General features: G+C 40.0%; 2 protein-coding genes across 3 annotated transcripts; both read left to right on the top strand.

The window, feature by feature from the left end:
* Nucleotides 1–3,323: 3,323 nt before the first annotated feature.
* LOC145776280 (amyloid beta precursor protein binding family B member 2-like) lies at nt 3,324–6,670 on the top strand. The gene has a single exon (XM_082587683.1). The coding sequence runs from the start codon at nt 3,324–3,326 to the stop codon at nt 5,100–5,102; it is 1,779 nt and encodes a 592-aa protein (XP_082443809.1). The 3' UTR covers nt 5,103–6,670.
* A 74-nt stretch (nt 6,671–6,744) lies between these two features.
* On the top strand, nt 6,745–20,012 carry LOC145776380 (uncharacterized). 2 transcript variants are annotated; one of them, XM_082587778.1, is made up of 14 exons: nt 6,745–9,179; nt 10,012–10,205; nt 10,797–10,956; nt 12,627–12,781; nt 12,991–13,142; nt 13,736–13,852; nt 14,446–14,649; nt 15,223–15,335; nt 15,484–15,727; nt 15,900–15,989; nt 16,345–16,544; nt 17,495–17,707; nt 17,849–18,020; nt 18,164–20,012. In XM_082587778.1, the coding sequence occupies exons 1-14, from the start codon at nt 8,880–8,882 to the stop codon at nt 18,310–18,312; spliced, it is 2,463 nt and encodes an 820-aa protein (XP_082443904.1). In that variant the 5' UTR covers nt 6,745–8,879; the 3' UTR covers nt 18,313–20,012. The 2 variants fall into 2 exon arrangements, with proteins under 2 accessions (XP_082443904.1, XP_082443905.1); XM_082587779.1 differs by lacking the exon at nt 6,745–9,179 and adding an exon at nt 9,397–9,488.
* Nucleotides 20,013–23,553: the final 3,541 nt, after the last annotated feature.

Raw genomic sequence — 23,553 nt, 5'->3', positions numbered from 1 at the left:
GGCGAAGTTTCCCCAGACTACGTCGAGAGGCTGCTGAAGAACAAGCTATGTGACTTAAAAAAGGACGAAAAGAAAATGATACAAATTAACTGGTTGGCTTAGGGCTAGAAAGTAGTCATTTCCATGACGACCAACGGGTGTAAGGATTAGCGACCCTCTCCCTCACAACGTATTTGACCTCTCTACATGTGTGGTGTTGTGACCTCTCTACATAGTGTGTATTGCCAAAATAAATGCATGTGAATAGGCTATATCATATCAACTTTATCCTTGGACTAACAAAGCCTTGATAGGTTATTCCTGGTAGTTTCGTATAACCTACTTGTAACTTAGGCTAGATGTAGAGGCTTTTTGACACAGGGCCAGTTGCTCAGATTGACAGAGTGAAAATTCTGATTGTTGAAGTCTTGTTACCATGGAATTAAGCGCCGCTACTCCAACAAAAATGTAGGGACGCTACTTCTACCAAAACGTAGCTCCGCTACTGCCTGCCTCTGCTTATGTTTATTTGATGCAAGTCAATGCAGGGGTAAATTTTACGATGCAATGGTAACGGCAGATGGACTCACGCTGCTGCAGTAAGGTTCTGCTGACGTTCCAGCGCCCAAAATTTCAAGCAAAATATAGCATTTCATTTGATGAGAACGAATTCACGTAAAAGCAAAGAAAACTTCTTGCAGTTCTGCCAAGCTGTCCATGTCACAAGAAAAATCGATGAAGTGAGTCGTCCCGGTATTCCACTGTCCCTAGTCTACCTGAACACTTTTTGATGAAATCCAACACGAGTGACTCAAAGGAAGTGGTAGGCTAAGAACAAGCACTGCTCAATGGTCTATTTCAATTCTTTTTGTGCTGCTATGGCGCAAACATGTAGCCTAGATGATGTAGCCAACAGAACGGCAAAGTAAAAATACGAATTTGCCAGAAACAAGAACAGTAGATGATCGAAATATCAAATACGCAAGTTGTTTTGCCTATACAATGCAAAAGTGACACTAGTTCCTATACGGACAGGGAGACAACGAAACGACCATACGTTCTATTAGTCAATTGCCACCCTACAGAAATGATAATTTTGTCTCTTCAATCAATCAATGTTTTATTTGTCAGGAACATAGGTACATGTTTGAAATATGCAAATAATATAGCCTACTTAATGTAAAAGTTACACAAGTTCCCATACCGACAGGGAGACAACGAGCAAAAAAATATAAAATGGTTTTTCTTTTAGAATATGGTTTGAAGAAATGGTTTTTCTTTTTTTCACGAGAATTTTTTTCCTTTTTTCACACACCTATCAGTTTTTGTACGTACAGTATTTTTGAAAAATATTTGATGACTCATTGGTGTTAGGCGGAAATTTTTCATTAATATTGCATGAACCTGACGTAAGAGGGGCTCTCGCAAGAGTCACTTGTTTACTGCCGTGCGCACTCAAGCAAATAATATTTTATATCAATTTGGTAGGGTTAACCCAAATCAGTATGAAATGAACAAAGACAGTTTTAAACATGTCAGATGTTGCAGCCTTGCAATAAGATCTGATACGACAGACAGTGAAAGATTTGTACAACAACAGCAAATTTAAGCTTGGAGAACACTACTGACTACAACAGCATGACGCACGTTTAACCTTAGTTGAGATACAATCTATATTTCCTAGCCTAGTGTTTGCGTTTCAATTCATTTGTTGTAGACAAAACTGTCCATAGTAGCAAAACAAACAGTAATGACAAAACAAGTAAACCAGACAGTTATCAATCAGTGATCAACAGTAAGACTAGGCTTTGTTTTTGTTTCTGACTATCACAGCAAAAGCAATACGGTACATGCCATCAGTGGCACCTGGCGCTGATGATGGTTGGTCTACACAGGCGCGGATTTATGAAGGGGCCTGGGCTCCCCCAAAATTTTGTGAGAAATTGTATGTTTCCGCATCAAATGGTTTGATATGCTTCTAAACAGCTGATATTAGTCCCGTGGCGGACTTAACTTATCCCAGGGGGGTAATTTTTTGTTATTATTATGGTTGAAATTATCCATCGATCAGACTCTGTTATTTTCTTTACAGGTAAATTTCAATAGCAACATTTGTTGAAGCTGTCTCAGCTGAAACCAACATTGAGCTTCAGTTGAAATAATCTGAAACCTTGAATGGCTGTTTTATAGTTTTTAGTCTTCATTATAATTTCAATCAATTACCGTATATGCCTGCAAACATACAAACACCCAATTGGTCATGGACACTATACAGAGTTTTAAACCAGATTTCAAGTTTACTTTGCATGCTTAGCAATTTTTATTCAAGCAAATTTAATTTTTAAACATTCACAATTGATGAAAATGGTTGTTTTAATATCTATTTTATTGCATATCTTATATGTCGAAGTATCATTGTTCATATCTGCTTTATCTTTTTCTTTCTATTTAATTGATTTTCAAATTTTCTGGTCCCCTCCAAAAAAAAAACCTCTTAGATCCGCGCCTGGGTCTACAGGGTGGGTTACACTGTATGACTGTATTATAACAGAATGACCCCCTTGCTTTTTGAGGTGAAAATCACTTTCGAGAAAATCTTGACCTACATTCGAGTATGATGGTATATAACTGTTTGATTTAACAAATATGATTTTCAGAGGTCCTTGAAAAAAGGCTGTGGTTATATTTACCCTATATATTGTTAGCCTCAGTAGTGTTGCCAGATAAGGAATTCTGCCATAATTTAAGAAATGATTAAAACTGTTAAAAATAGAAACTTGTATTTGGAAATTTTTTTTAGTCCTGGGCAAAGATCAAAGCACTAATTTTATTCCTAACATAACCCTTACCTTATCCCTTTCTAATTTTAATCTTAACTCTGGCAACACCTTATTGTAACCATGGCAACAAGTGCGGAAAAATAGCCACTTCCTTGAAAAAAATGGTTGCTAATGTGCACATGGACTATTTGTATATAATATGACGTATTATTACCGCATTGAGTAAAAGCCAACTTGGAATAGTCAGCTTTATTTGTGTTAGTGACAACACTATAATTCAAGATAAGATTGAAATTGCAGCTACTGAAAATTTACTGTATATATATAACTATATATATATTATATATACATGATATATGCAGTGCCCCTATAAATTTTAGTGTGGTAGCTATTTATAAATGGTATGTACAATGTACTGTACATAAAGTAGAAAAGTTTTTGGACTCATCAAATACTGTTATCGGACAATGGTACTATTGTTGAAACTGTTATAACATTTCTTATAACTGTGATACTTTTCAGATCTATAATTTGCTGTATGTCACCTAAAATAAGAGTGAAATAATGTCATCAGAAAGTGGGGAAGAAGGTGGAGCTATACCACCTAGTTTTTTACCATTGCTTCATTCCCACAATCTTGCTTTGGATGATATTGAAAACAAGAGAAGAGCTAGTGCTCTATTTGAAGATGAGAAACATGCTAGCATTTCTGCATCACAAGAAGATTTGTTAAATGGAAATATTGATGACAGAATAGAGAAACTTTCATGTTCTTCAGTTGGGGAAAAAAGTGAAAAACTGACACTAAACGATGAAGTATTTTGTGATTATTCAGATGGGGAAGCTTGTCAGTCTGAGCAAAATCCGATTGAAGTCTTATCTTTAGTTCCACAAGGTTTTGTTGATTCTCTATTGAACAACAATGATAACAACAGTAACAATGGAAGTGTTCAGGATTTAAGTAAGAATTCACCTGACTTAAGTAACCAACGATCATTTGATGAAGAAAAACCAACAGACCAGTTTAGTTGGGAATTAGATGAACAAATACACAAAACAGGATCAACTCCATTAAACGACCTGCCTCATGCCAGCACAGCGGTTGAAGAAACTGAAACTGGTTGGAAGAAATTAAGTGATGGAGATGGGAGTTATTATTGGAACATAGATACTGGAGTTACTCAGTACGAAGTTCCTGCTAGTATGAAAAAACATGATTCAATGACAACAAACCAGTTTGATTCGGTCGATTCAAGTTTGGCTGATTTAGAAGGGGCTGCTTTTCGTTATGCAACATTGCACATTGATGATGACAATCTTTCAGATCGTGAAGATAGCAATGAATGGACAATTAGCACCAACAGCGATGAAGGGCGGATGTTTACTGTTCGATCACTTGGCTGGCTTCCTATGACCCACTTTTCTACAGATCCGCAAACTAGTAGTTTAGCAGTGAACGATTGCATAAAGCAATTGGCGTCAAGCCATGGCCAAATAATGGACGGTGTTGGAGCTTGGGGAGGAGGGAAAGACCTGCTGCTTCTCATAGAAGATGAACACTTAAAATTGCTTGATCCACTATCACAATCTGTTCTGCAAACTCAAAAAATAAAGCAAATACGTGTCTGGGGTGTAGGTGGGAGTAACCCTCATGATTTTGCATACGTTTCAAAAGATCGTTTCACTCGACAATTTCAGTGTCATGTGTTTCGTTGTGATGCATCTGCAAAAGCTATTGCTCGGGAACTGCATAACGTTTGTGAAAATTTGTCCAAACACAAAAAGTCAGGTGATGCGTCATTAGAAGATGAAGTTGATAAAGAGAAGCTGGCCATGAGCACAACCTTACCAAAACAAAAAACTGATCCTGGGATAAAATTTTCAGTTAAGTACATGGGATCTAAAAAAGTTGATTCAGTGAATGGCATTGCAACGGTCAAGAACGTTATTCGAGATGTCACCACTGATGATATCGCATTATGTGAAGACAGCATAGTTACTGTCAGTGCATCTGCGTTGACAATCATGCGCAAAAGAGACAATTCAGTGTGTGTGAACTGTCGCATGCGATTCTTGTCATTCATGGGCATTGGAGATGATATTAGTTTATTTGCTTTTATAATTGTCATGGGTGGAGAAGCCAGCTGTCATGTCTTGCAGTGTCGGCCTAATGCTGCCAAGCTTGCCATGGCTGTGCAAGAAGCTTGCATGCTTAGATTGCAAAAAGCTGTTATCTCCCAACAAATTCCTGATCAGCCGACACAAACGAACACTTCTCGTAAATCATTTCGTCAGCTCATTAAAGGAGTGTTTTCGCGAAAACGACAAACTTCAACTACATAATCCTTTTGTTGTTTCAATTTTTATTGGCAAGACTTTGCCATATATATCTAACGTTATGTGCTAATGCCAAACTATTTCAGCTTTTCAGCCTACTTTCTATTTTAGCTATGATGGTGCTTCATATTTTACGCCATTCTTATACTGTAGCTTTTTGACTATCATATACTGTGCTGTGCATCTGCCATTGTCAACAATATTCAAGTAATAGTATATTTCTATACTTTGTGCAGTACTGGCATATACTTTAATAATAGATTCTATTTGAATAAGACCTTCTGATGATCCGTTAGGTGAAACAATTTGTAAAGGCTTCAGATAGTAATAACTATATTTGATTTACTTTAATCATAAATGTGTTTAAACATTGAATTGTCTAAACAATTCACTGATATTTCAATTGAATTAAAAGTTTTACAACAATCCTAAGTTGTCAATATACATTCACTGTAAACCACTTTTATTGCATCCATAATGCATAGATAAGGAACACCGTTTGAAACTCAATTTTTTTTCTTGTTATATCATTGTCCCGACGTCCAGTGCATCTCCTTTCCATTTGTAGAATTGTATGTGTTCATCATCACCTTTATCAATCATGGATTTGAAGATGATCACAAGCACACAGTTTAGTTTGGCTCAAGTGTTTGTTGTGTGTCCAATTCCACATATTTTTATTTGTTTTGCGCTTTTGTAATTTTCTTTCACCTGTGATTATTACTAAAACAGTATTTATAAGTATAATTAAATTGAATCAATATTATTAAAGTAAATGTGTAGATTTAAGGGTTACCAGTAGTCCAGCAGCCTGCCTGAAGGTGGACACGAAGATTGGCTTTCTTGCCTTCTCGCCCACTTAATGTAAATCTTCAATCACCGAGCGTAAGCCTGGATACGACAAACAAACAAGTAGCCCACTATCTTGTATTAACCCTTTCAGTGCGTGTACCCGGTGTTACCGGGTATAGCAACATGTCGGTGAAATGCGTGTACCCGGTAATACCGGGTAGTCAGTTAAAACCTTGTTAAAGCTAGTTATTGACTTGCACGCGCCAGCTTGGCTTGTTTCTATGCACTAGAAGTTATTTGTAGCTGTTTAAAAACGTCAAACTTTAAAATGTCGGGGAGCAATGTGCGAGGTAGTCGATTCAATACGGAGGAAGCGGTAGGTCAGATTTTTGCTGACACAGACAGCGGGGACAATTTTGATATTGCTGATAGAGAAGTTTCGTTTCCGCATGTTGACAATGACAGCCCGGGGAGTGATTGGGAATGTGATTTGAATGATTTTTATGATTTACATCTTGACGATAGATCCATGGATGTGTCTCCTGATTATGATGAAGAGGGTGGTCGTCGTGTGAGCTTCTGGGGCCGAGGGGTCTATTCTTTTACCACCCCAGATTTACGATGTTCCCGGACTACACTGGAAGGCTACTAGAGAGCAGCCAGTCTTTGGTTTCATCATCCATGACACGCAGACCTTCCACTCCATTAGATGGCTTGAAGATGGAACAGTCATTGATGATGTGGTCTGCGGTTTGTTCCTCGGCACCACAGTCACAGGAGGAGGAAGAGGCCATTCCCCGTTGGTGCATGGTTGAGCGGAAAAGCCCGACGCCAGTTCGAAGACGGTTGAGGCGCACCCATGCCTGTCTTGGTAGCCTTAGGCCGATGGGGCGTGTGTCGGCGTCGGGGCTGAACGAATAGAGTCTGGTGGCGCTTGACTTCCATTCAGAACTCCATTTATGGTCCGCCCAAGTTTGCCCTGACTGTCCAAGCCAGCCAGGCCTGCATGCAGATAAAGATTGTTTTAGGGTTTACCACATAAAATTGGATTATTCTGTAGCTGCACCCAGGGCCGGCTTTAGCTGATGGGGAGCCGGAGGCACTTTTAGATCGGGGGGGCCCGTGCAAAAATTTTTTTAGCTCCGTCGGCGCGAAAAACCACCTCTACGTGTACAGTAGCAGTAATCCAGCACTGCACAGCATTTTGCTGAAACTTCAAAGGCCGAAAAAAAAAATAATAACACAAAATTACATTTTTTTCTACGTTGGGGGTCCCTTCAAAAGGGGGGCCCGGGGCACCTACACCCTCTGCCCCCTCCCTAAATCCGGGCCTGGCTGCACCTGATGAAAAAAACAGAGATTCATTAGACGTATAGCCTACGAGTAAATGTCTAAATTTTGCTCTCACCAAACTCAACAGCCTGAAGTTTGTACTGTGAAAGAAAGCAAAAACATTTATTGAAAAGCATTAGCCTATGTGATAGAAGACTACAATCACTATGTAGCCTACAAACTATAACTATTTTTCAATGTAGGCTATCTTTCATTTTTTACATGGTATTCTATGGTTCTTTTTGTCCGTTTTGTTTATTTTTATCCATTTTCAGTAAACAACAAGACATTCCAACAACATTTTACTAGAAAAAAACTTTTTTTTACAGTTTTTCTAAAAATTGAAGCACCTAAAATGGCTGCCACGAAGTCACGTGACAATCTATCTGTGTAAAATTTTAAAATTTTCCTTTTTTTTATTAGTTCAACCTTTTTTAAAATCTAAAACAAAAAAAAAATTTCAAAAAGCTTTAATAAGAGCTTATTTTTTTCACATTCATTATGAAATGCATACTTTTTTCTAAATTTTTTTTTTCTAATTTATTACTTTTTTTACCAGTTTCATTTTTTAAATGTTATTCAGTAATTGATTTTTTTCGTTTTGTGTATCTTTATCCATATTTAGTAAGAAAAAAGACTTTCTAACTACATTTCATTACAAAAAAAAACGTTTTCTTCACAATTTCACAAAAATGAAAAAATCCAAAATGGCTGCCATGACGTCACGTGACAATCTAACTGCGCAAAACTCTAAAATTTTGCCTGTTTTTATTAGTCCAACCTTTTTTAAAAACGAATACACAAAAGAAATTTTCAAAAAAGCTCTTGTAGTACTTTTTGCACATTCATTTGAAAATGCATATTTTTTCCTAAAAAAGGGCTTAGCACAGGAACTAGACATACCTATAGCAGCGAAAGGGTTAATGTATCATAGTACATTGCTTGAGAATCCTTCGAATATGCTTCAGATGCATTATTTTTGTTAGGCAATGAAGCAGCCAGCTTACCATTGACAAGCAATTGTTGTTTGCAACCTCATTATGTTACATTTGCTGCAAGTTGTTAACAAGATGTTACTGCTGTCGTTGACACTGCATAGCTTCAACTTAAATTAAAATGAACAAAATAAAATCTTTCTAACAACTTTATAATTTAAGCTTGAAACTGAAGCTTGAACCCATCTTCAATTTGAAGGACCGTTTGAAAACGATTCGTTTTTTTTACAACATCAGTATTCACTGTTGCATCTGTGGAAGGGGAATGCACTTATTTCATTGAATGTTTTGTTAGGTTGAATGAAAACAGCAGTTGATGTCAAGAAGAAACAAACGTCTAAATTGTTATGAGCAGTTTTTATGTGCTAAATTTCATGCATTATTATTCAAAAGTACTTCTGCATGAACTTGAAAAGAAGCATATTGTCAGATGTCGTAATAAGTTGACCAGCCATAATTTTGTCTTAGCAGTTTGTTTTTTATGAATTATATCATATCCTTCCCACCAGAATGAATAACTTTTTTATATTGCCAAACTGAACAAATTAATTGGAATGTTTGTCATATATCTGTTTATATTTCATCATCATTTGAAGTTGTTTCATATCGTGCATTTTTTATCTCGCAGTATTGAAGATTGAGAAAGGAAATCTTGGAATGCCATATGATCAGTTTTTTGTACATTGATACTTATTTGTTTTTTGATTTTGTTATAATCGGTATTATTTGTTTGATTGAAACTTTAGGTCATAGGTGTATCATCTTTCCAGCAATGTGGTACTGCATGTGTGTGGTCTTGGTAGTTTCTGTGCTTTCTGTTCAACATGGATCAACTGTGCAGTTTGATAGACAAGCCACTCACAGTAAACTGTCTCAAGGAAAGTTAATGTTTGAAGCAAGCCACGTCAATAACTTTCCTTTCCGTGATCTCAGTCTCCCCATCAAAGAACGAGTGGATGACCTTGTAAGTGACTGCATGACTTGTTTAACTGCTGCTTGAATGATGCAAGTTCTGTTCTTGTTTTGTCTTTACCTTTACCATCAATAAAAACGTTTTGTAGATGAGTTTGCATAATTATGTCTCCAACATCTAACCAAGGTACAGTTTGAGTAAACTCTTTGAGCCTTCACCAATAAGTAAACATTGGACAATACAAGTTTTTGTCTCCACTGACCCTCAGGACCGGCTGGCACGAAGAAGTGTCCAGATCGGATTGACATTAGCTGGAATCCAACCCTCGCAATGCGAGAACAGGAGGTGTAAGCTTGTGAAGTAAGTGCAGTTGGCAATGGAATAATATTTAGCTGCAGTGATATAGTCCACAAGATATGAACAATACTTTCGAAGTTTATAAGCACAGTTCAACACCAGTCAATACGAACGACAGATGTTACAACACTCAGTGTGGGCTAGTGAGTCGCATGACATGCAAAACACAGGCAAGATCCTCAAAATGGAATTATGAACTTGTTAGTATTCCTGACGAGGAATTTGTGAATATTCAGTGGAGTTTTGGTTTATTTCATGTTTGTGTTGGGCTACTTGATTTTATTTAACAATGAAACTTTATAAAATACAATGTTAGTGATGATTCCACTCCAATGCTGATGTGCCTGAAAAAAATCAAGATAATTTATAGTTATGCTGGGTCACAGTTTGGCTTGGTCACAGACAACAAGATGCTACACAGTACTGTCACTTCTGTGTAGCATCTTGTTGTCTGGGCTCCCGTTTGCTGAATATTTTTGTAGGCGTTATAATTGCAAACATAGCTCATGCACTAAATTTATTACAGGTATCAAGACTAACACTTGATGAGTTGATAACCCAGCTATCCCGCGGTGGGGCTGGGCCTAACGGGCCTGCCCCAGCCATTGCTCGACTTGGGATCAACCCATACAATTGGAATGCTGAAGGTATCCATGGTTACATGGCCATCACTTCTTCCACTGGATTCCCATCCCCCATTGGACTCGCTGCTACTTTCAAGTGAGCACCTAAACTTGGTGTGACATCATCATTTTCAGCCTGTGAGAGCCCACTGCAGAGCGTAAGCCTTCCCCTTTTCATGCCAATTTACATGATTATGTGCTAGTTGGTACCAATTGGTTGTATTGTAGGTGTGACATAATCGTTCTCAAATTAATCTCTGGGAACACTGCAAGGAAAATCAGATTATTGATTTCTTGCACTTGAAATGTTGGTTTCCTCATTCTTAGGAAGAAATGTGTTTCACGAAGTGGGAGCTAAAACATCTCCGAGTTAACTTAAAATTAAACATAAATATTTTCTAAAATCATAGTTTCATGTGGTAATTGGCAAGAAAAAAGTTCTAAAAATGTGATCTCACAAACTTTAATGTCATCAGCTACTGATCAACTATTTCTAAAATGTAGCGTTCAAAGAAGTCAGTCGTTTTGGCCCAATAGTTTGCAAGTTGGATGATTCGCAGTCAAAAACTTGTGCAGGCTGCGGATTGTATTTCACAGAGTAGTTGATAAATTGATCTCTTGTAGATAAGGTTTTGATTGACATCAAGTTCACATTATCCTTGAGAAATTTTTGATGTTCATGTTTCAGCAAGACAGCCATACGTATGATGGCAGAGGTAGTGGCTGTAGAAGCTCGAGCCAATCACAACAACTTCACCAAGTACGGTTACTATGGAGACCATACCGGTTTGAGCCTGTTTGCACCGGTTATCAACATCATGCGACATCCACTATGGGGCCGCAATCAAGTGAGTACGATTTGCTGTGCGTTCGCTGCCTGTGAAAACTATGACTGTACTCCTTATATGCAAATGTCTGGATTGATTTACCGGTATGTTGACTTGCGTAGTTTCAAGGTGGTCACAAAGAACTGGTCGCATTTCAATAAAAAATTCTTGCATGCCCAGTTTGTTTGAAAACAAAAATAAATTTGACGTTTGCAAGGTTACTCGTACGACTTGATGGTTTGTTTTAGTGTTGGTTTGTAAACAGAATTCTTTCACTATCAGCACTAGCTGGACAAATTCTGTTGCAACTTTTCTGTTAAATGTTCTGATAATTCCTGCCCCTCTGCTGGCAGTCAGAATTTCGTGGAATGCTTAGATATTGACGGCAGTCATAACATCCTTCACATAACGCGCCAAAAAATTTGTGTGTTTTCGACTTGCCAGCTTGCGTGCCATATCAGTGCAATTGTTTAGTCATACCTCAGCTCATATGGCGGTGCATTTTAGTTTCGTGTTTAACTCGCAATTTGGCATTTGAGATTTTATTTCTTCAGTTCGTGTCTTATAAAGTATGCTTAGTCACATGGTGTTGCGCTGATTATATTGCACCGCAAGCATACAAAGCCAAGCATATCGAATCCGGTATTGTTGGCTTGTTGCTCGACTTTGTGTATTTCCGATGTATCACTCTTATTTGCGTTGACAACCCGTTTTTCTGATTATGACGTAATCTGCATGGGTTCAAAGTTCTTAGTATTACTGCTGTCGAAAGGTTTGTGCTTGTGCTCAATGATCTGAACCGGTTGCGTATTTTGCCGTAACTTGCGAACCGGCTCGATAGCTTAGTAGTTTCTGTGTCCACCTCTGAATTGATGGGTTCGATACCTTGTCGGATCATACCAAAGACTCTTTAAAAGTAGGGCTGAATTTTGTTTCTGCCTGGCACTCAGCAAAGGAATAAGTTCAAAGTAATAATGCACTTAGCTGCGCCTCAACGGAATGGCCCGTTTCGGCGAGTCCGATTCGGCTAGTGCCCTATTCGGCGAGAGCCTTTTTCGGCGAGTTCCCTATTCGGCGATTTTTTGAATTTTTTTCGGGTACCGTAGCCTAATTATCATTGCCATTTTAGGGGTTGAGGTTAGAGGTAAGGGTTAGGGGTTTGGGTTGGAGTTAGGAGTTAGGGTCTTATTTCAACGTTTAGCGACGTTAAAACGATGTAAAAGCGGCAATGATAATTAGGCTACGGTAGCCGATAATTAAAAAAAAAAATTAAAAAAAAGTTACCGAATAGGGAACTCGCCGAAAAGGGCTCTCGCCGAATCGAACTAGCCGAATTGGACTCGCCGAATTGGACTCGCCGAATAGTAGCAGACCCGCGCCGCAATACGGCTGCACTGACACTGTCTGCTTTGCAAAGCGCTGAAAGTAACGTATATCTGCGATAGATACAGCGCTACATAAAAACACACATTATTGTTAAGTTTAATGGCTCGAGGCTCATCGAGAACAGGCGGTTGTGCCGTAACAAACCGCCTATACTGCATGCTTGAAAATAAGCATGGACATTGACTTTAAACTAAAGTCTACTTTGTTGGCTTCCACTAAATGAAACTTTGCAACCACCAAGCATAAGCGTGGACACATAGACGATTGCTACTTTTTATTAACTGTCGGTTCTACTTGCGATGCAGGAAACCTATGGAGAGGATCCAGTGCTTACAAGTTATCTGGCCAGGAGCTACGTCTCTGGCTTGCAGACGACGAATATAGGGGGTTACCCTGGTGCTACGTCGGTGTGTAAACACTTTGGTGTTCATAGTGGACCTGAAGATATTCCTTCCAGCAGGTACGATGACTGCCACTCGGCTTCTAAAACTACATAAAAGTGAATTTGATTTCCCAAGAAATGTCTAATGAAAACTTGAGCAAGCAAGACTTTGATGCACGTGCGATGGTTGCTAAGAAGAAACCGCAAAAATAGATCTTTTTGTCAAAATACATGTACGTACGTCTGGGGAGCGAATAAGCATCAAATTACGAATTTTCGTGTTTCAGATTCAGCTTCAGCGCGGAGGTTGACGAGTATAACTTTGGGAACACGTACATGACCGCCTTTCGCCAGTGCGTCCTTGCCGGAACCTACGGCGTTATGTGCAGCTACAACGCCATCAATGGAGTGCCCGCCTGCGCGAATAAGATGATGATCAGTGAGAAAGCAAGCTACCGTAGTCTATGAATGAATGCAAACTAAAGTGTTAATTTGGCATTGTAGATAGTAATGATTTGTACTAGATCAAAATAACGTTGTTAAAACAACAACCAACCGAAGCACTTAACTATTGACGTCATCAAAGTGAAGCAATCAGGATGTGAAGTTCATTAAAAGGCAACTTTAGTTATAATTTGTTTGCCTGCCAATTCAATTGGCAACACAAATTAATGTACTGGACTACTGGCCGCATCGAAACTCTGCAGTATAGAAATTTGAAGTTATTTTGCTGCGAGCATTCACTTAACGATACCATGTGTGACATCAATTTGCTCTTACCTCACCCATTAGTGGGACTTCCTGTACCGCGTCTCGAGGCAAGGTTACGTTCAACCAACAATGTAAATTTCACCCCCTTGAAGAAGTCTGAACCTTCACACAGTACTGTGATTTACAAGGAAATCCGATTACACTAAAGTAGGGCAATTTCACTTTTATATTCCTGAGCTGAATTGCTTTCCTAATCCGCCTAGTTGTATTGATCTAAAAGTCTAAACCTGAGTGGATAACAACACCCAATCTGCCTTCCAGCTCATGTCCTCCGGGAGAGGTTCGGATTCTCAGGCTATGTGGTCAGCGATGAGGCAGCGATTGAAAACATTGACATTCACTTTGGCTTCACGGACAATGATCTCGACACCGCTGTTGGTGAGTTAGTCGCGCTCTTTGAATCCCCGCGTTTCACGTAGCCTTGAAAGGAATTGTGCTTCGTGCATGCATCGAGTACGTCAAGATCCTATAACCGTAGTGTGTACTGTACCCAGACAACAAAATCCGTCATTTTCACATTGATTCAACGTCTGCGGACGAATGTAAACATGACGGATTTTGTTGTCTGGGTAACTGTCACGTTCCAGTTATTACGCAGTGATTTTCGTTAAAAAGTTATATTTTTTTAACACTTTACCGGGTATCGAACCGGAATGTCATGATTGCAAGCCACGCGTTTCATTCCATTTCCAGAAGATGATATTGGCCTCATAGAAAGTAGTCCGCAAAACTACCCACCTCATGGTTAGGATTCCTGACATAAACCATATTTTCGGAATGCGTTATTTGGCTTTCGACCTTTAAACTTTTGCTGAAGCAGCCAACTAAAAAGTTTTTAACAAAACTCATCATACGCTTGTATGAAGTTCTAAACAGCAAGCTTTTATAATTTTGGAGAACAGTTTTTTTGGTAGTGTTTGGTCACAAATGAACAAACATTATGAAGCTTTAGTTATTTAGTCTTCATTTAGTCTCCAAAAACGCCGGAGTGGATCTGGAACTAACCAACCACGGAATCAACAATCGATTTTCTCTTCTTGGAGATGCTCTAAAGATGGGTTTAGTAGAAGAGGAGACATTACGAGAGTCCGGGAGGAAGTTGTTTTACACGAGGATGAAACTGGGAGAATTTGATCCTCCCGAATACAACTCATGGAATGATGTATCCACGGACGGTGAGGGCACCATCTGAAAAGTAGATTTTTGACTCAAACGGATTAAAAAATTGTAACTTTTCCATCCGTTCATCGAAAAACATCAATTATATAATTTATAAGGAATGCGCTGGTCTGGCGTATTCCAAGGAAGTAATGTTTCTTAGCCCTGGAATGATTAACTGGGCTCAGATAGCAAAGTCCTTAATTCAACGTCTGCAGACGTTGTAATGTAAAATTGACGGATTTTGTTGTCTGAGAACACAGCTTGGCGCTTACACATACTCCCTGTTATGGTAACTACATGTAATGGGAACTGGTTGTGGGCCATCACTCATTGTGGGGCCGTGGGCCAGCACGATATTTGAAGTGTCATTCATAGACTCACACAATTATTCTTCGGTTCGGCAAGCTCAGAATTGAAAAGTAGCAATTACATTTTCAGACAGACGCAACGTCGGTTGATTATTTCGTTGTCAAACGTCACAGTGAATGCCTAATATGGCTGCTATGCATTGTCATCCAGCTCATCCATTCACATCAGAACACCACATATTTCAATACCAACAAGTTATAAATGTTTTTGTTTTCTAGAAATATTAAGCGTCGCTCATCGCGAGTTGGCAGCGGAAATAGCTGAGAGCAGCTACGTCCTGCTCAAGAATGATGGATTGCTTCCAATCGCGCCGTTCGCTGGCCGCATCGCAGTGAGTACCATTCTTGTGGAACAAGTTGCATTATGACGTCACAACAAATAACTACTATTTTGATTAATGCGCATTGTTTATGTTTCAAGTAAGAAGTTTCAAGTAAAAAATTTAAACTTTAGAAACTTGAACTTCACAATCTTCTTAGTTTCTTGGTCCATTTGCGAACAATACGGACGCGGTGACTGGGGATTACCCGACGAACCCCAATGGGACCTACACCACAACAATGGATTCTTGGAAGGGGGTTTCCACCCTCCCCCCTGTGGTCTCACCCGGATGTGTTGGCCAGTGGGACAAGCATCTTCCTCTCTGCACCAAATACGACTCTGACTCCATCAGAAAGTCGATCACTCCTGATGTGAAACTCATCGTGGTTACTGTGGGCACAGGTGGGCGCTCGAGGCTAGGTTTGCGTCGATGTGCTGTGACGTAACAAGGCAGGCGACAGTTAACGTTTTGTTGCAAAACTAACCTTTCGGATACGTCATCATTTCGCATTTATGAAGACGACGCAATTCTTGCGGTCACCTTTCTTTTTGTGACGTCCCCATGCATTTCCAGGTACCTCGATAGAAGCGGAATCACGTGACCGGGCGAATATATCGTTGCCAAGCAACCAGTATGAACTCATCCGAGACGCCATTAAATACGGTGAGACTGTGATTTTCATCGGTTTGTTATTGCTTCCTAAGGTAGTAGTAGTGATAGTTCAGTTTTAATCCGGTGATGTCCCCGTTACGGAGGGTGGCCGGATACACCTCCAGGCTCCAAGGTACAAGTTGTGTATCGAGCTCGTGCGTACCTGCAACAGAGGCATGTGCTGCCACCAGTTTTGCGATGCCAAAATCTGGGATTGTTCTTCAGTCCAGCAAAGCATCCATTGTTGCGCTTAACTTTTTATTTGATTGTGACTTTTTTTGGAACGCAAACGCAGAAGAATATTGGCTGCGATTATGACCTCACAATAGGTACTCGTTCTTCATCCCTAAATGCTTTCTTATTCCAGCCGATGGCGTTCCCATCATTGTGCTGACCTACAGTGCCGGTCCCCTGGCCTTGGAGGAGGCCTACACCAACCCAGCCGTGAAAGCTATGTTCGCCTGTCACTTCCCCGCCATGTCTGCCGGTACTCTGGCCAACCTGCTCATTGGCAATAAGGTACCGGCTGCAAGGCTGCCCTATACCTGGTACCGGTCCAACGTTCAGGTGGGATACGTTCTTTTTGGTGGAAAGAGACAAAACCCTAAAAGCAGCATCTTGGAAAATTATGTAGCTAATCAATATTTAAAAACTTTAACTACTTTTTGCATACGGTAACTATCGTTCGGCCTTGCTTCGTAGATCTGGTTACGTCACGTCTGAACGAGCTGCTGCGTGAAACTTCATTTCTGGGCTAAAATTAATATTTTATTTCTGTGAGGTCAAATATTTGGTACCCGGTCAATTGGTCGAAAGACATTTGGTCGACAGGACGTTTGGTCGACAGACAATTGGTCGACAGACATTTGGTCGACAGGACATTTGGTCGACATGACATTTGGTCGACAGACATTTGGTCGACAGGACATTTGGTCGACAGACATTTGGTCGACAGGACGTTTGGTCGACAGACATTTGGTCGACAGACATTTGGTCGACAGGACATTTGGTCGAAAGAACGATTCATTTTAGGGTTAACTAACCCTAACCTAATCCTAACCCTAACATTAACCCTAACCTAACCCTAACTCTAACCCAAATGTCCTGTCGACCAAATGTCTTGTCGACCAAATGTCTTGTCGACCAAATGTCTTCTCGACCAAATGTCTGTCGACCAAATGTCTTGTCGACCAAATGTCTGTCGACCAAATGTCTTGTCGACCAAATGTCTTGTCGACCAAATGTCCTGTCGACCAAATGTCTGTCGACCAAATGTCTGTCGACCAAACGTCCTGTCGACCAAATGTCTGTCGACCAATTGACTGTCGACCAAATGTCTTTCGACCAATCGACCGGCCACCAAATATTTAACCTTTCAGAGGCTTTCTCACTCCGACGATAATATTTCAACCAAACAAGATCTTGTGGATGGATTGCTAAGCGTGTTCCCATCTCTTGCTGGTTTGCTGATGTAAACGTTCTAGCCACTATTCGCTTAACTTCCATCTGTGCTTTAGATTCCCTCTATGACGTCATACAACATACGTGACGTGGGACTGACTTATCGGTATACCCCCATTGGCAACGCTTTGTTCCCGTTCGGGTTCGGATTGTCCTACACAAAGTTCGTCTACAAGAATCTTCTAGTGGGTCCGAAGCATTTGACTTCTTGCGAAGAGGTCAAAGTTCAAGTAGAGGTTATGAACTCGGGTGATTATGACGCAGATGAGGTAATTTTTTTTAAAATTAGGTTTCAATTTGAAATCACCTACTGACGTTTGTGGAGTAATGAATCAGCGTTTTTAACACAAACAACATTAAGTTAGAATGCCGCGGCTCTCGGGTTTAACATAGTGTTCATATTCTTTTAGGTTATCCAAGTTTACGTCAGCGCCGACGGCAGCAATGGAGAAAAACTTATTCAAACCCAATTAGTTGCTTTTGAACGCGTTCATGTGAAACGTCAGTCAAGCGTAACCGTAATCTTGACCATCGAGCCATTCGCTACAGCGATCTGGGAGCCCTGTGAAGCTGGAAGTGATGGTGAGTTGGTTGTTGATTGACAGTTGGTGGTTGGTTGACAGTTGGTGGTTGATTGACAGCTGGTTGTTGATTGACAGTTGGTGGTCGATTGACAGTTGTTTCCGCTTGCTTCTGTGGCTTAACTTGTTCCTCTTCCTCCGCAGTGTGGGACTACCACCTTCCAGTAGCAACGTACACAGTGCATGTTGGTGGACAACAACCCGGTCAAGCCAACGACGTTGGTTCGAACACCGTTCAAAGCAGTGTCCAGCGCAGCATTAGGAAGCTTCTAAGCGAATGTGATATGAGATGATTGTTTGTGTTGATCTTTCGTAACGTGAAAACAGTTTCTTTCCTAGCCAACAAACTAGTTCATTTTTGCATTGATTCAACGTCAGCAGATGTTTAATCAATGTGAGAAATGATTGGTTTTCTGGGTAATAAATATGCTTCAACGTCTCTGATAACGCGATATGCAACTTGTGCCTTGAGTTATGATGAAACTTGCCAACTAATTCCCAATCAAACGTTTGATTCCCGACATTTGCAACTCTTTTATAACCACATATTTTTCATGGCAATATATTAACCTCATACCTCCTTAAGTGTTGCATCAGCTATATGCTTTGACTGCATACTCTCGCTTTCAAACCGCACACTTCTCATTTGTTTATATTACGTCATGGCAAGAATGAACTGCAGTAACCTCCATTGACTATTTCTTTCCCACGATCATGTTGATATTGTTGCACTCTGAAGAAGTCGCATGTTTCTGAGTGACGAAACGTTGGAATGCAGTCAGCTTCTAGATCGTATTGTTGATGGTGTTCACATAGTTATATTATCGTTCATATTTTACCTATAGTTACTAAAAAGTACTTTGATGTTTATTGCTTTGTGCACGCGCTCATGGCTGATGATGCGCGTTGTTCGCCGCGGTACATTGCTCCATGTAGTCCACACTCTGGACTCTTTCCTGCTGCAGCAGAGGAGGAAGAGTCAGTGCTTGCTGAGGAGGATGCCCGCAACTGTCCAGAAGTAGATGGAATCATCCTGCACCATTTGTGTCATAATTAGTCACGCATGACTACATTGTTCCATGAACCTTGACAACACCCAGATGCCAAGCTGACGTCATCTCACCCTATTTCTATTCCAAGTATCCACAATTACAGAAATCTTGACATGAAATGACACTGCACTTCGTCAGATCACGATTAACAGACGTCCACACTTGCTATTTGACTTCATCAGTTGGACGTGTTTGTCTGTTCTTTTATTGTAACTATCATGGCCTGGTGAAGTGGATTGTCTTTTTGTCCTGTTTTATGCCAAGATTATTGTGATTGCAGAGACTTGCTTTGCATGAAATTCGCTCCATTTTATCTTACCATCATGTCGAGATGTCACTGTGCCACTTTAATTGGCCATCATCTAGTGCAATTGTACCCCGCTATAGACACCGCTCCTCAATCGTTGTTCACTGGAATTATGGCCGTACTTACTATTTCATTCGTTGGTGTTGCTTGCTTTGCGATTTTGATATCGTTGTCGCCATAATTTTCAGTGTTTCAAAGTCTGCTGATCTTCCAAAGCTTTTGTTTTCGAACTTTTATGCATTTGAAGCATTTGTCGGTTCACCACAGGTCTGTCGCCAACAGGGGCCACTTGTTGCCGGCCCATACAAAAAGAAACAGATCCCGCTGTGAGCATTTTAGAAAAAATCGTAGTGAAGTTACGTGCAGTGACGTTTCTCGTGCAAAATTAGTCATTTTTTACATTGATTCGATGTCTACAAGCGTTGAATCAACGTAAAAAACGACTGATTTGCTGTCCGACGTTCATTTTTGGCTCTGATGAACTACCATACTCTGATGACAGATTCGCGATCTCCTGCTACGTGATGCAGACAGTGTCGATTCCACTGCACACGATGTTTGCGGTATGTGAAATCCCGCCTGTTTTTGCGCCACTACACCATTTTCATTGTTACCAAACAAATACAATTTTCATCGCAAATTCTGATATGATTGAAAACGCAGATGGTTCACTTTCAGATCGCGTCGTAGTGCACTGATGACGTAGTGACGGACCGGTTCTTCTTCGTCGTGTGTCGCACGGCCGTAGCCGAGAGCAATCACCGGATACTTGACGTGTGCTTGCGGGTGAGGGTTGCTAGTCCTCACACCCTTTGGTCGACGTTGCCTTACATGCGAGAGTGGGAGCTCCCGATGTTGGGTTTCTCAGCGAAGGCAAGTCGACCCTTGTGTTCTACCAGAAACAACTTAGGTTTGTGGTACCGAAATAGAGCAAAATCCCGAAAGCGGATTAAGCTGTTTCGTGCCACATGCTTGCAATAAAGAAACCGGAAGAGAGTTTCAGGTGAAAGATGTTTTTCAGTTGTTCGGTTTTATCTGCTAGTGGACTGGAGGTCAAAGGTTATTAGACTGAAGGTCAAAGGTTAGTAGGCTGGAGGGCATAGGTTTCCTATTCGATGCCAGACTAGAAGTTTCAAACTTAAGTGATCGGACAATTTTATCATACCCCCCCTAACCACTGATAATTTCAAATCGTACCAGTAACATTTGTTGCTGAATCTTTTAACAGAGGATTTTCTGTCTTTTTTTCTCTGGCAGCATTGTATTAATGAAGGGGCCAAATAGTGAAACTTCTCCATTAAACCACAAGTTAATAAGGCATTGATTGAAAGTGTTCGATGTTAAATTGTCGTATGGTTATTCAACGTATTTCTACGTTACAATAGCAGAAAAGTCAAGCTTTTGTTGTGTTGATATTCTGTTGCTGAGGCAAGTGCCACAGATCCCACTCAATCATGGATTTACTAAAACCACAAACACAGGTGCGCCTTTCAGTGAAGTGTGAGGCTTATGAAACAATAACAGCTATTTTTTCACTGATGCTTTCTATTGATGCCAGAAATTTTACGCAAACAGTTTTGAAAATGTTTCATGGACCATCACATTGACCACGCCGTACAGATGCTAACGTAGGCCTATTTGTTTTGGAATGATGGTTAACAATTTTCTACAAATCATTTTAACAAGACAAATAAAGTAGGCTTCTAGCCACTGTATACGATGTAGCAGCATGGCAATAAACAGAAGTGTGGAGACATATTTTGTGATTCAAACATGAGTAGATTTGTATAATGGCAACTGTCCTAGTACTCTAGTCCATCATTAGTATTGCATTTGAAGCTACAGAGACCGCCAAAGCACAGAGCTGATGAAAAAAAACAACATCTAAACTTGATTCCATCGACGACAATCGCCTGGAAGCAAAATAGTCACTTACTTTTATGTCGATTTGTGTATGGGCGAGGGATAATCTTTCCAATTTGTAACCTGATGATAATGAGACAATACAATTTCATACAGCCTATGTAACTTGATGCTTGACGCACACTGCTATTTGAAATTGAGGTCGCATGCAGCACAATGAAAGAGGTGGGGCAACTCTGTCAACAGCCATCGATACAATAACTTTGATTTTTTGAGCTAATATTTATTCGACAATCCTGGGGGAAGAGTTGATGAAAGAAAGGTCGCTATTGTGTCGCAACATTTTCTAATGAAAAATCAACGTAAGTTTGTCAAGTTTAACTTGTGTGCAAGCAACTCAAAGAAATATTCAACAAAATAGTAAGTTTTTATTTTGACTGGTTGATCTATTGTAGAAGAAGAAATACGTTTGTTCGGTTAGTTAGAAGAAAACATTTTAAGATGAAGACAGAAAATGCTCATTTGGTAAACGTTAGGCTACTGCAAAAACAGTTTTTTTGTGAAGAAAGTTCATGTGTCATTAGACAGCATTTTTAAGAAGAAACGAGAGAACAGTGTTTTGAAAACATGACGTCAGTTATCTTAACAGATCAAGTCTAATACAGATTAAACCAAATAGCCTACCATGGTACGCCTGTGAAGCTACGACTAGGCTATGTCGTATATCAGTAGATATTTATAATGTCGATTTTGGTGATTAATCATGAAAATTATTACACACACTGGGAGTAACCAGCCTTAATCAGTGCAGAATTATGGAAGACAAAGCGGTTCTGTATCAATTCACCACCGCAGGCAGCGTTCTCCTGTGCGAGTGGTTTGTTGAAGCTGCAATCTGTGACTTCGTTTGTCTATATTTTGATTTTGGTTTAGGGGAAGGTGGGGCAAGATGGGACGTGGGGCAGGACGGGACACCGTGGATATTTTTAAAAGTATTAGCTTTAGCGTCCTCTACCCATTTAGATGTTAAAGGACACCATGATTCTCGATGACTTGCAAAAAAAAGAGATGTTCAGAGAAAAAACGTGGTCGTGGCAACAAGATAACTGATTAAAGGCTAGTTGCTATAAGAAATCTTATCAAAACTTTTCACATTTTAGCATGATTTCAGAAAAATTTGGAAGATGATACGTGGTCTGGAGATACAGTAATAAAAGTGCTTTTTGGGGTATCTGACTTTTTAGATGTGAGTTGCATATATAATAAACAAACAGAAAATTTCAAAATGTCAGTCATTGGGGCAAAACGGGACAGAGCTGCTTGGGGCAGGATGGGACATCTGTTCTGCTTATAATGGGCGTGGCAATTTTGTATGTGATTTTTATGGAAAAAAGTAGTCTGTCATTTTGCCCTGATGTAATTACGTGTTCTGTAAATGCAAGTCATTTTTGAAATTACAAGGTATTACCAGTAGATTTGTGGTTTTACAGGTGATTCCTCATATGAACAATACGCGTCCCGTCCTGCCCCAGGTGTGGGGCAAGATGGGACAGATTAATTTTTTTTGTTTTTGTTAATTATAAGGTCATGCGATACTAACTGAGTCTTTGTATCTTGCTGGTTGGTAGTAGTGTGCAATAGAAATAACATGATACCAAAGTTACCGATATTGATAAAAAGGAATTCTGCAAAACATCGATTAAAGTTAAGTGTCCCGTCCTGCCCCACCTTCCCCTAAGCGTTTCATCTGTTTTTTTTAAATCATTAGCAAACTACTTATACCCCTCCAAGTTTGATAAAAAATAATGCTGTGATAGCTTTAAAGTCGTCCTCCCCGTTAGCTCAGTGGTTACGCCCCCGGCTCAAGATCACGCGCCGCTGGTTCGACTCTCGGGGTGTGCGCTTGAGCAATGCATTTCAGGACTCCTCCCCATTCAGCGTCATCTAGTGAATGGAATAATTCCCCGGCAACAACATTTTAACAGTACGAAACTTCACTCTGCCAATCTCGGTAACCGCCAACCGCCCTGCGTCAAGAGCCTCTAATCTACAAGTATGCGAAACTACCAGGAATAACCTATCAAGGCTTTGTCAGTCCGAGGATAAAGATTCAAAACCAAAGTAAAAACCTAAGAGGATCTGGTCTTAGGCTACTTTGAGAAAAGCAAAATATTTGAAGAGATAATTTTCGTGAATAAATTGTGACTCGTGAGGCTTTGTTGTTTTTATTCCAGCCTGCTGTAGGCTATATTGGAAAAGATTAATTCGAATTTTTGTTTAAACTTTGCTTTAGATCTTTAGTTTTATAAATC

The sequence above is a fragment of the Aplidium turbinatum genome, chromosome 8, assembly GCF_918807975.1.
Source record: "Aplidium turbinatum chromosome 8, kaAplTurb1.1, whole genome shotgun sequence".
NCBI classification, from domain to species: domain Eukaryota; kingdom Metazoa; phylum Chordata; class Ascidiacea; order Aplousobranchia; family Polyclinidae; genus Aplidium; species Aplidium turbinatum.
This window is presented reverse-complemented; position numbering and strand designations above follow the sequence as displayed.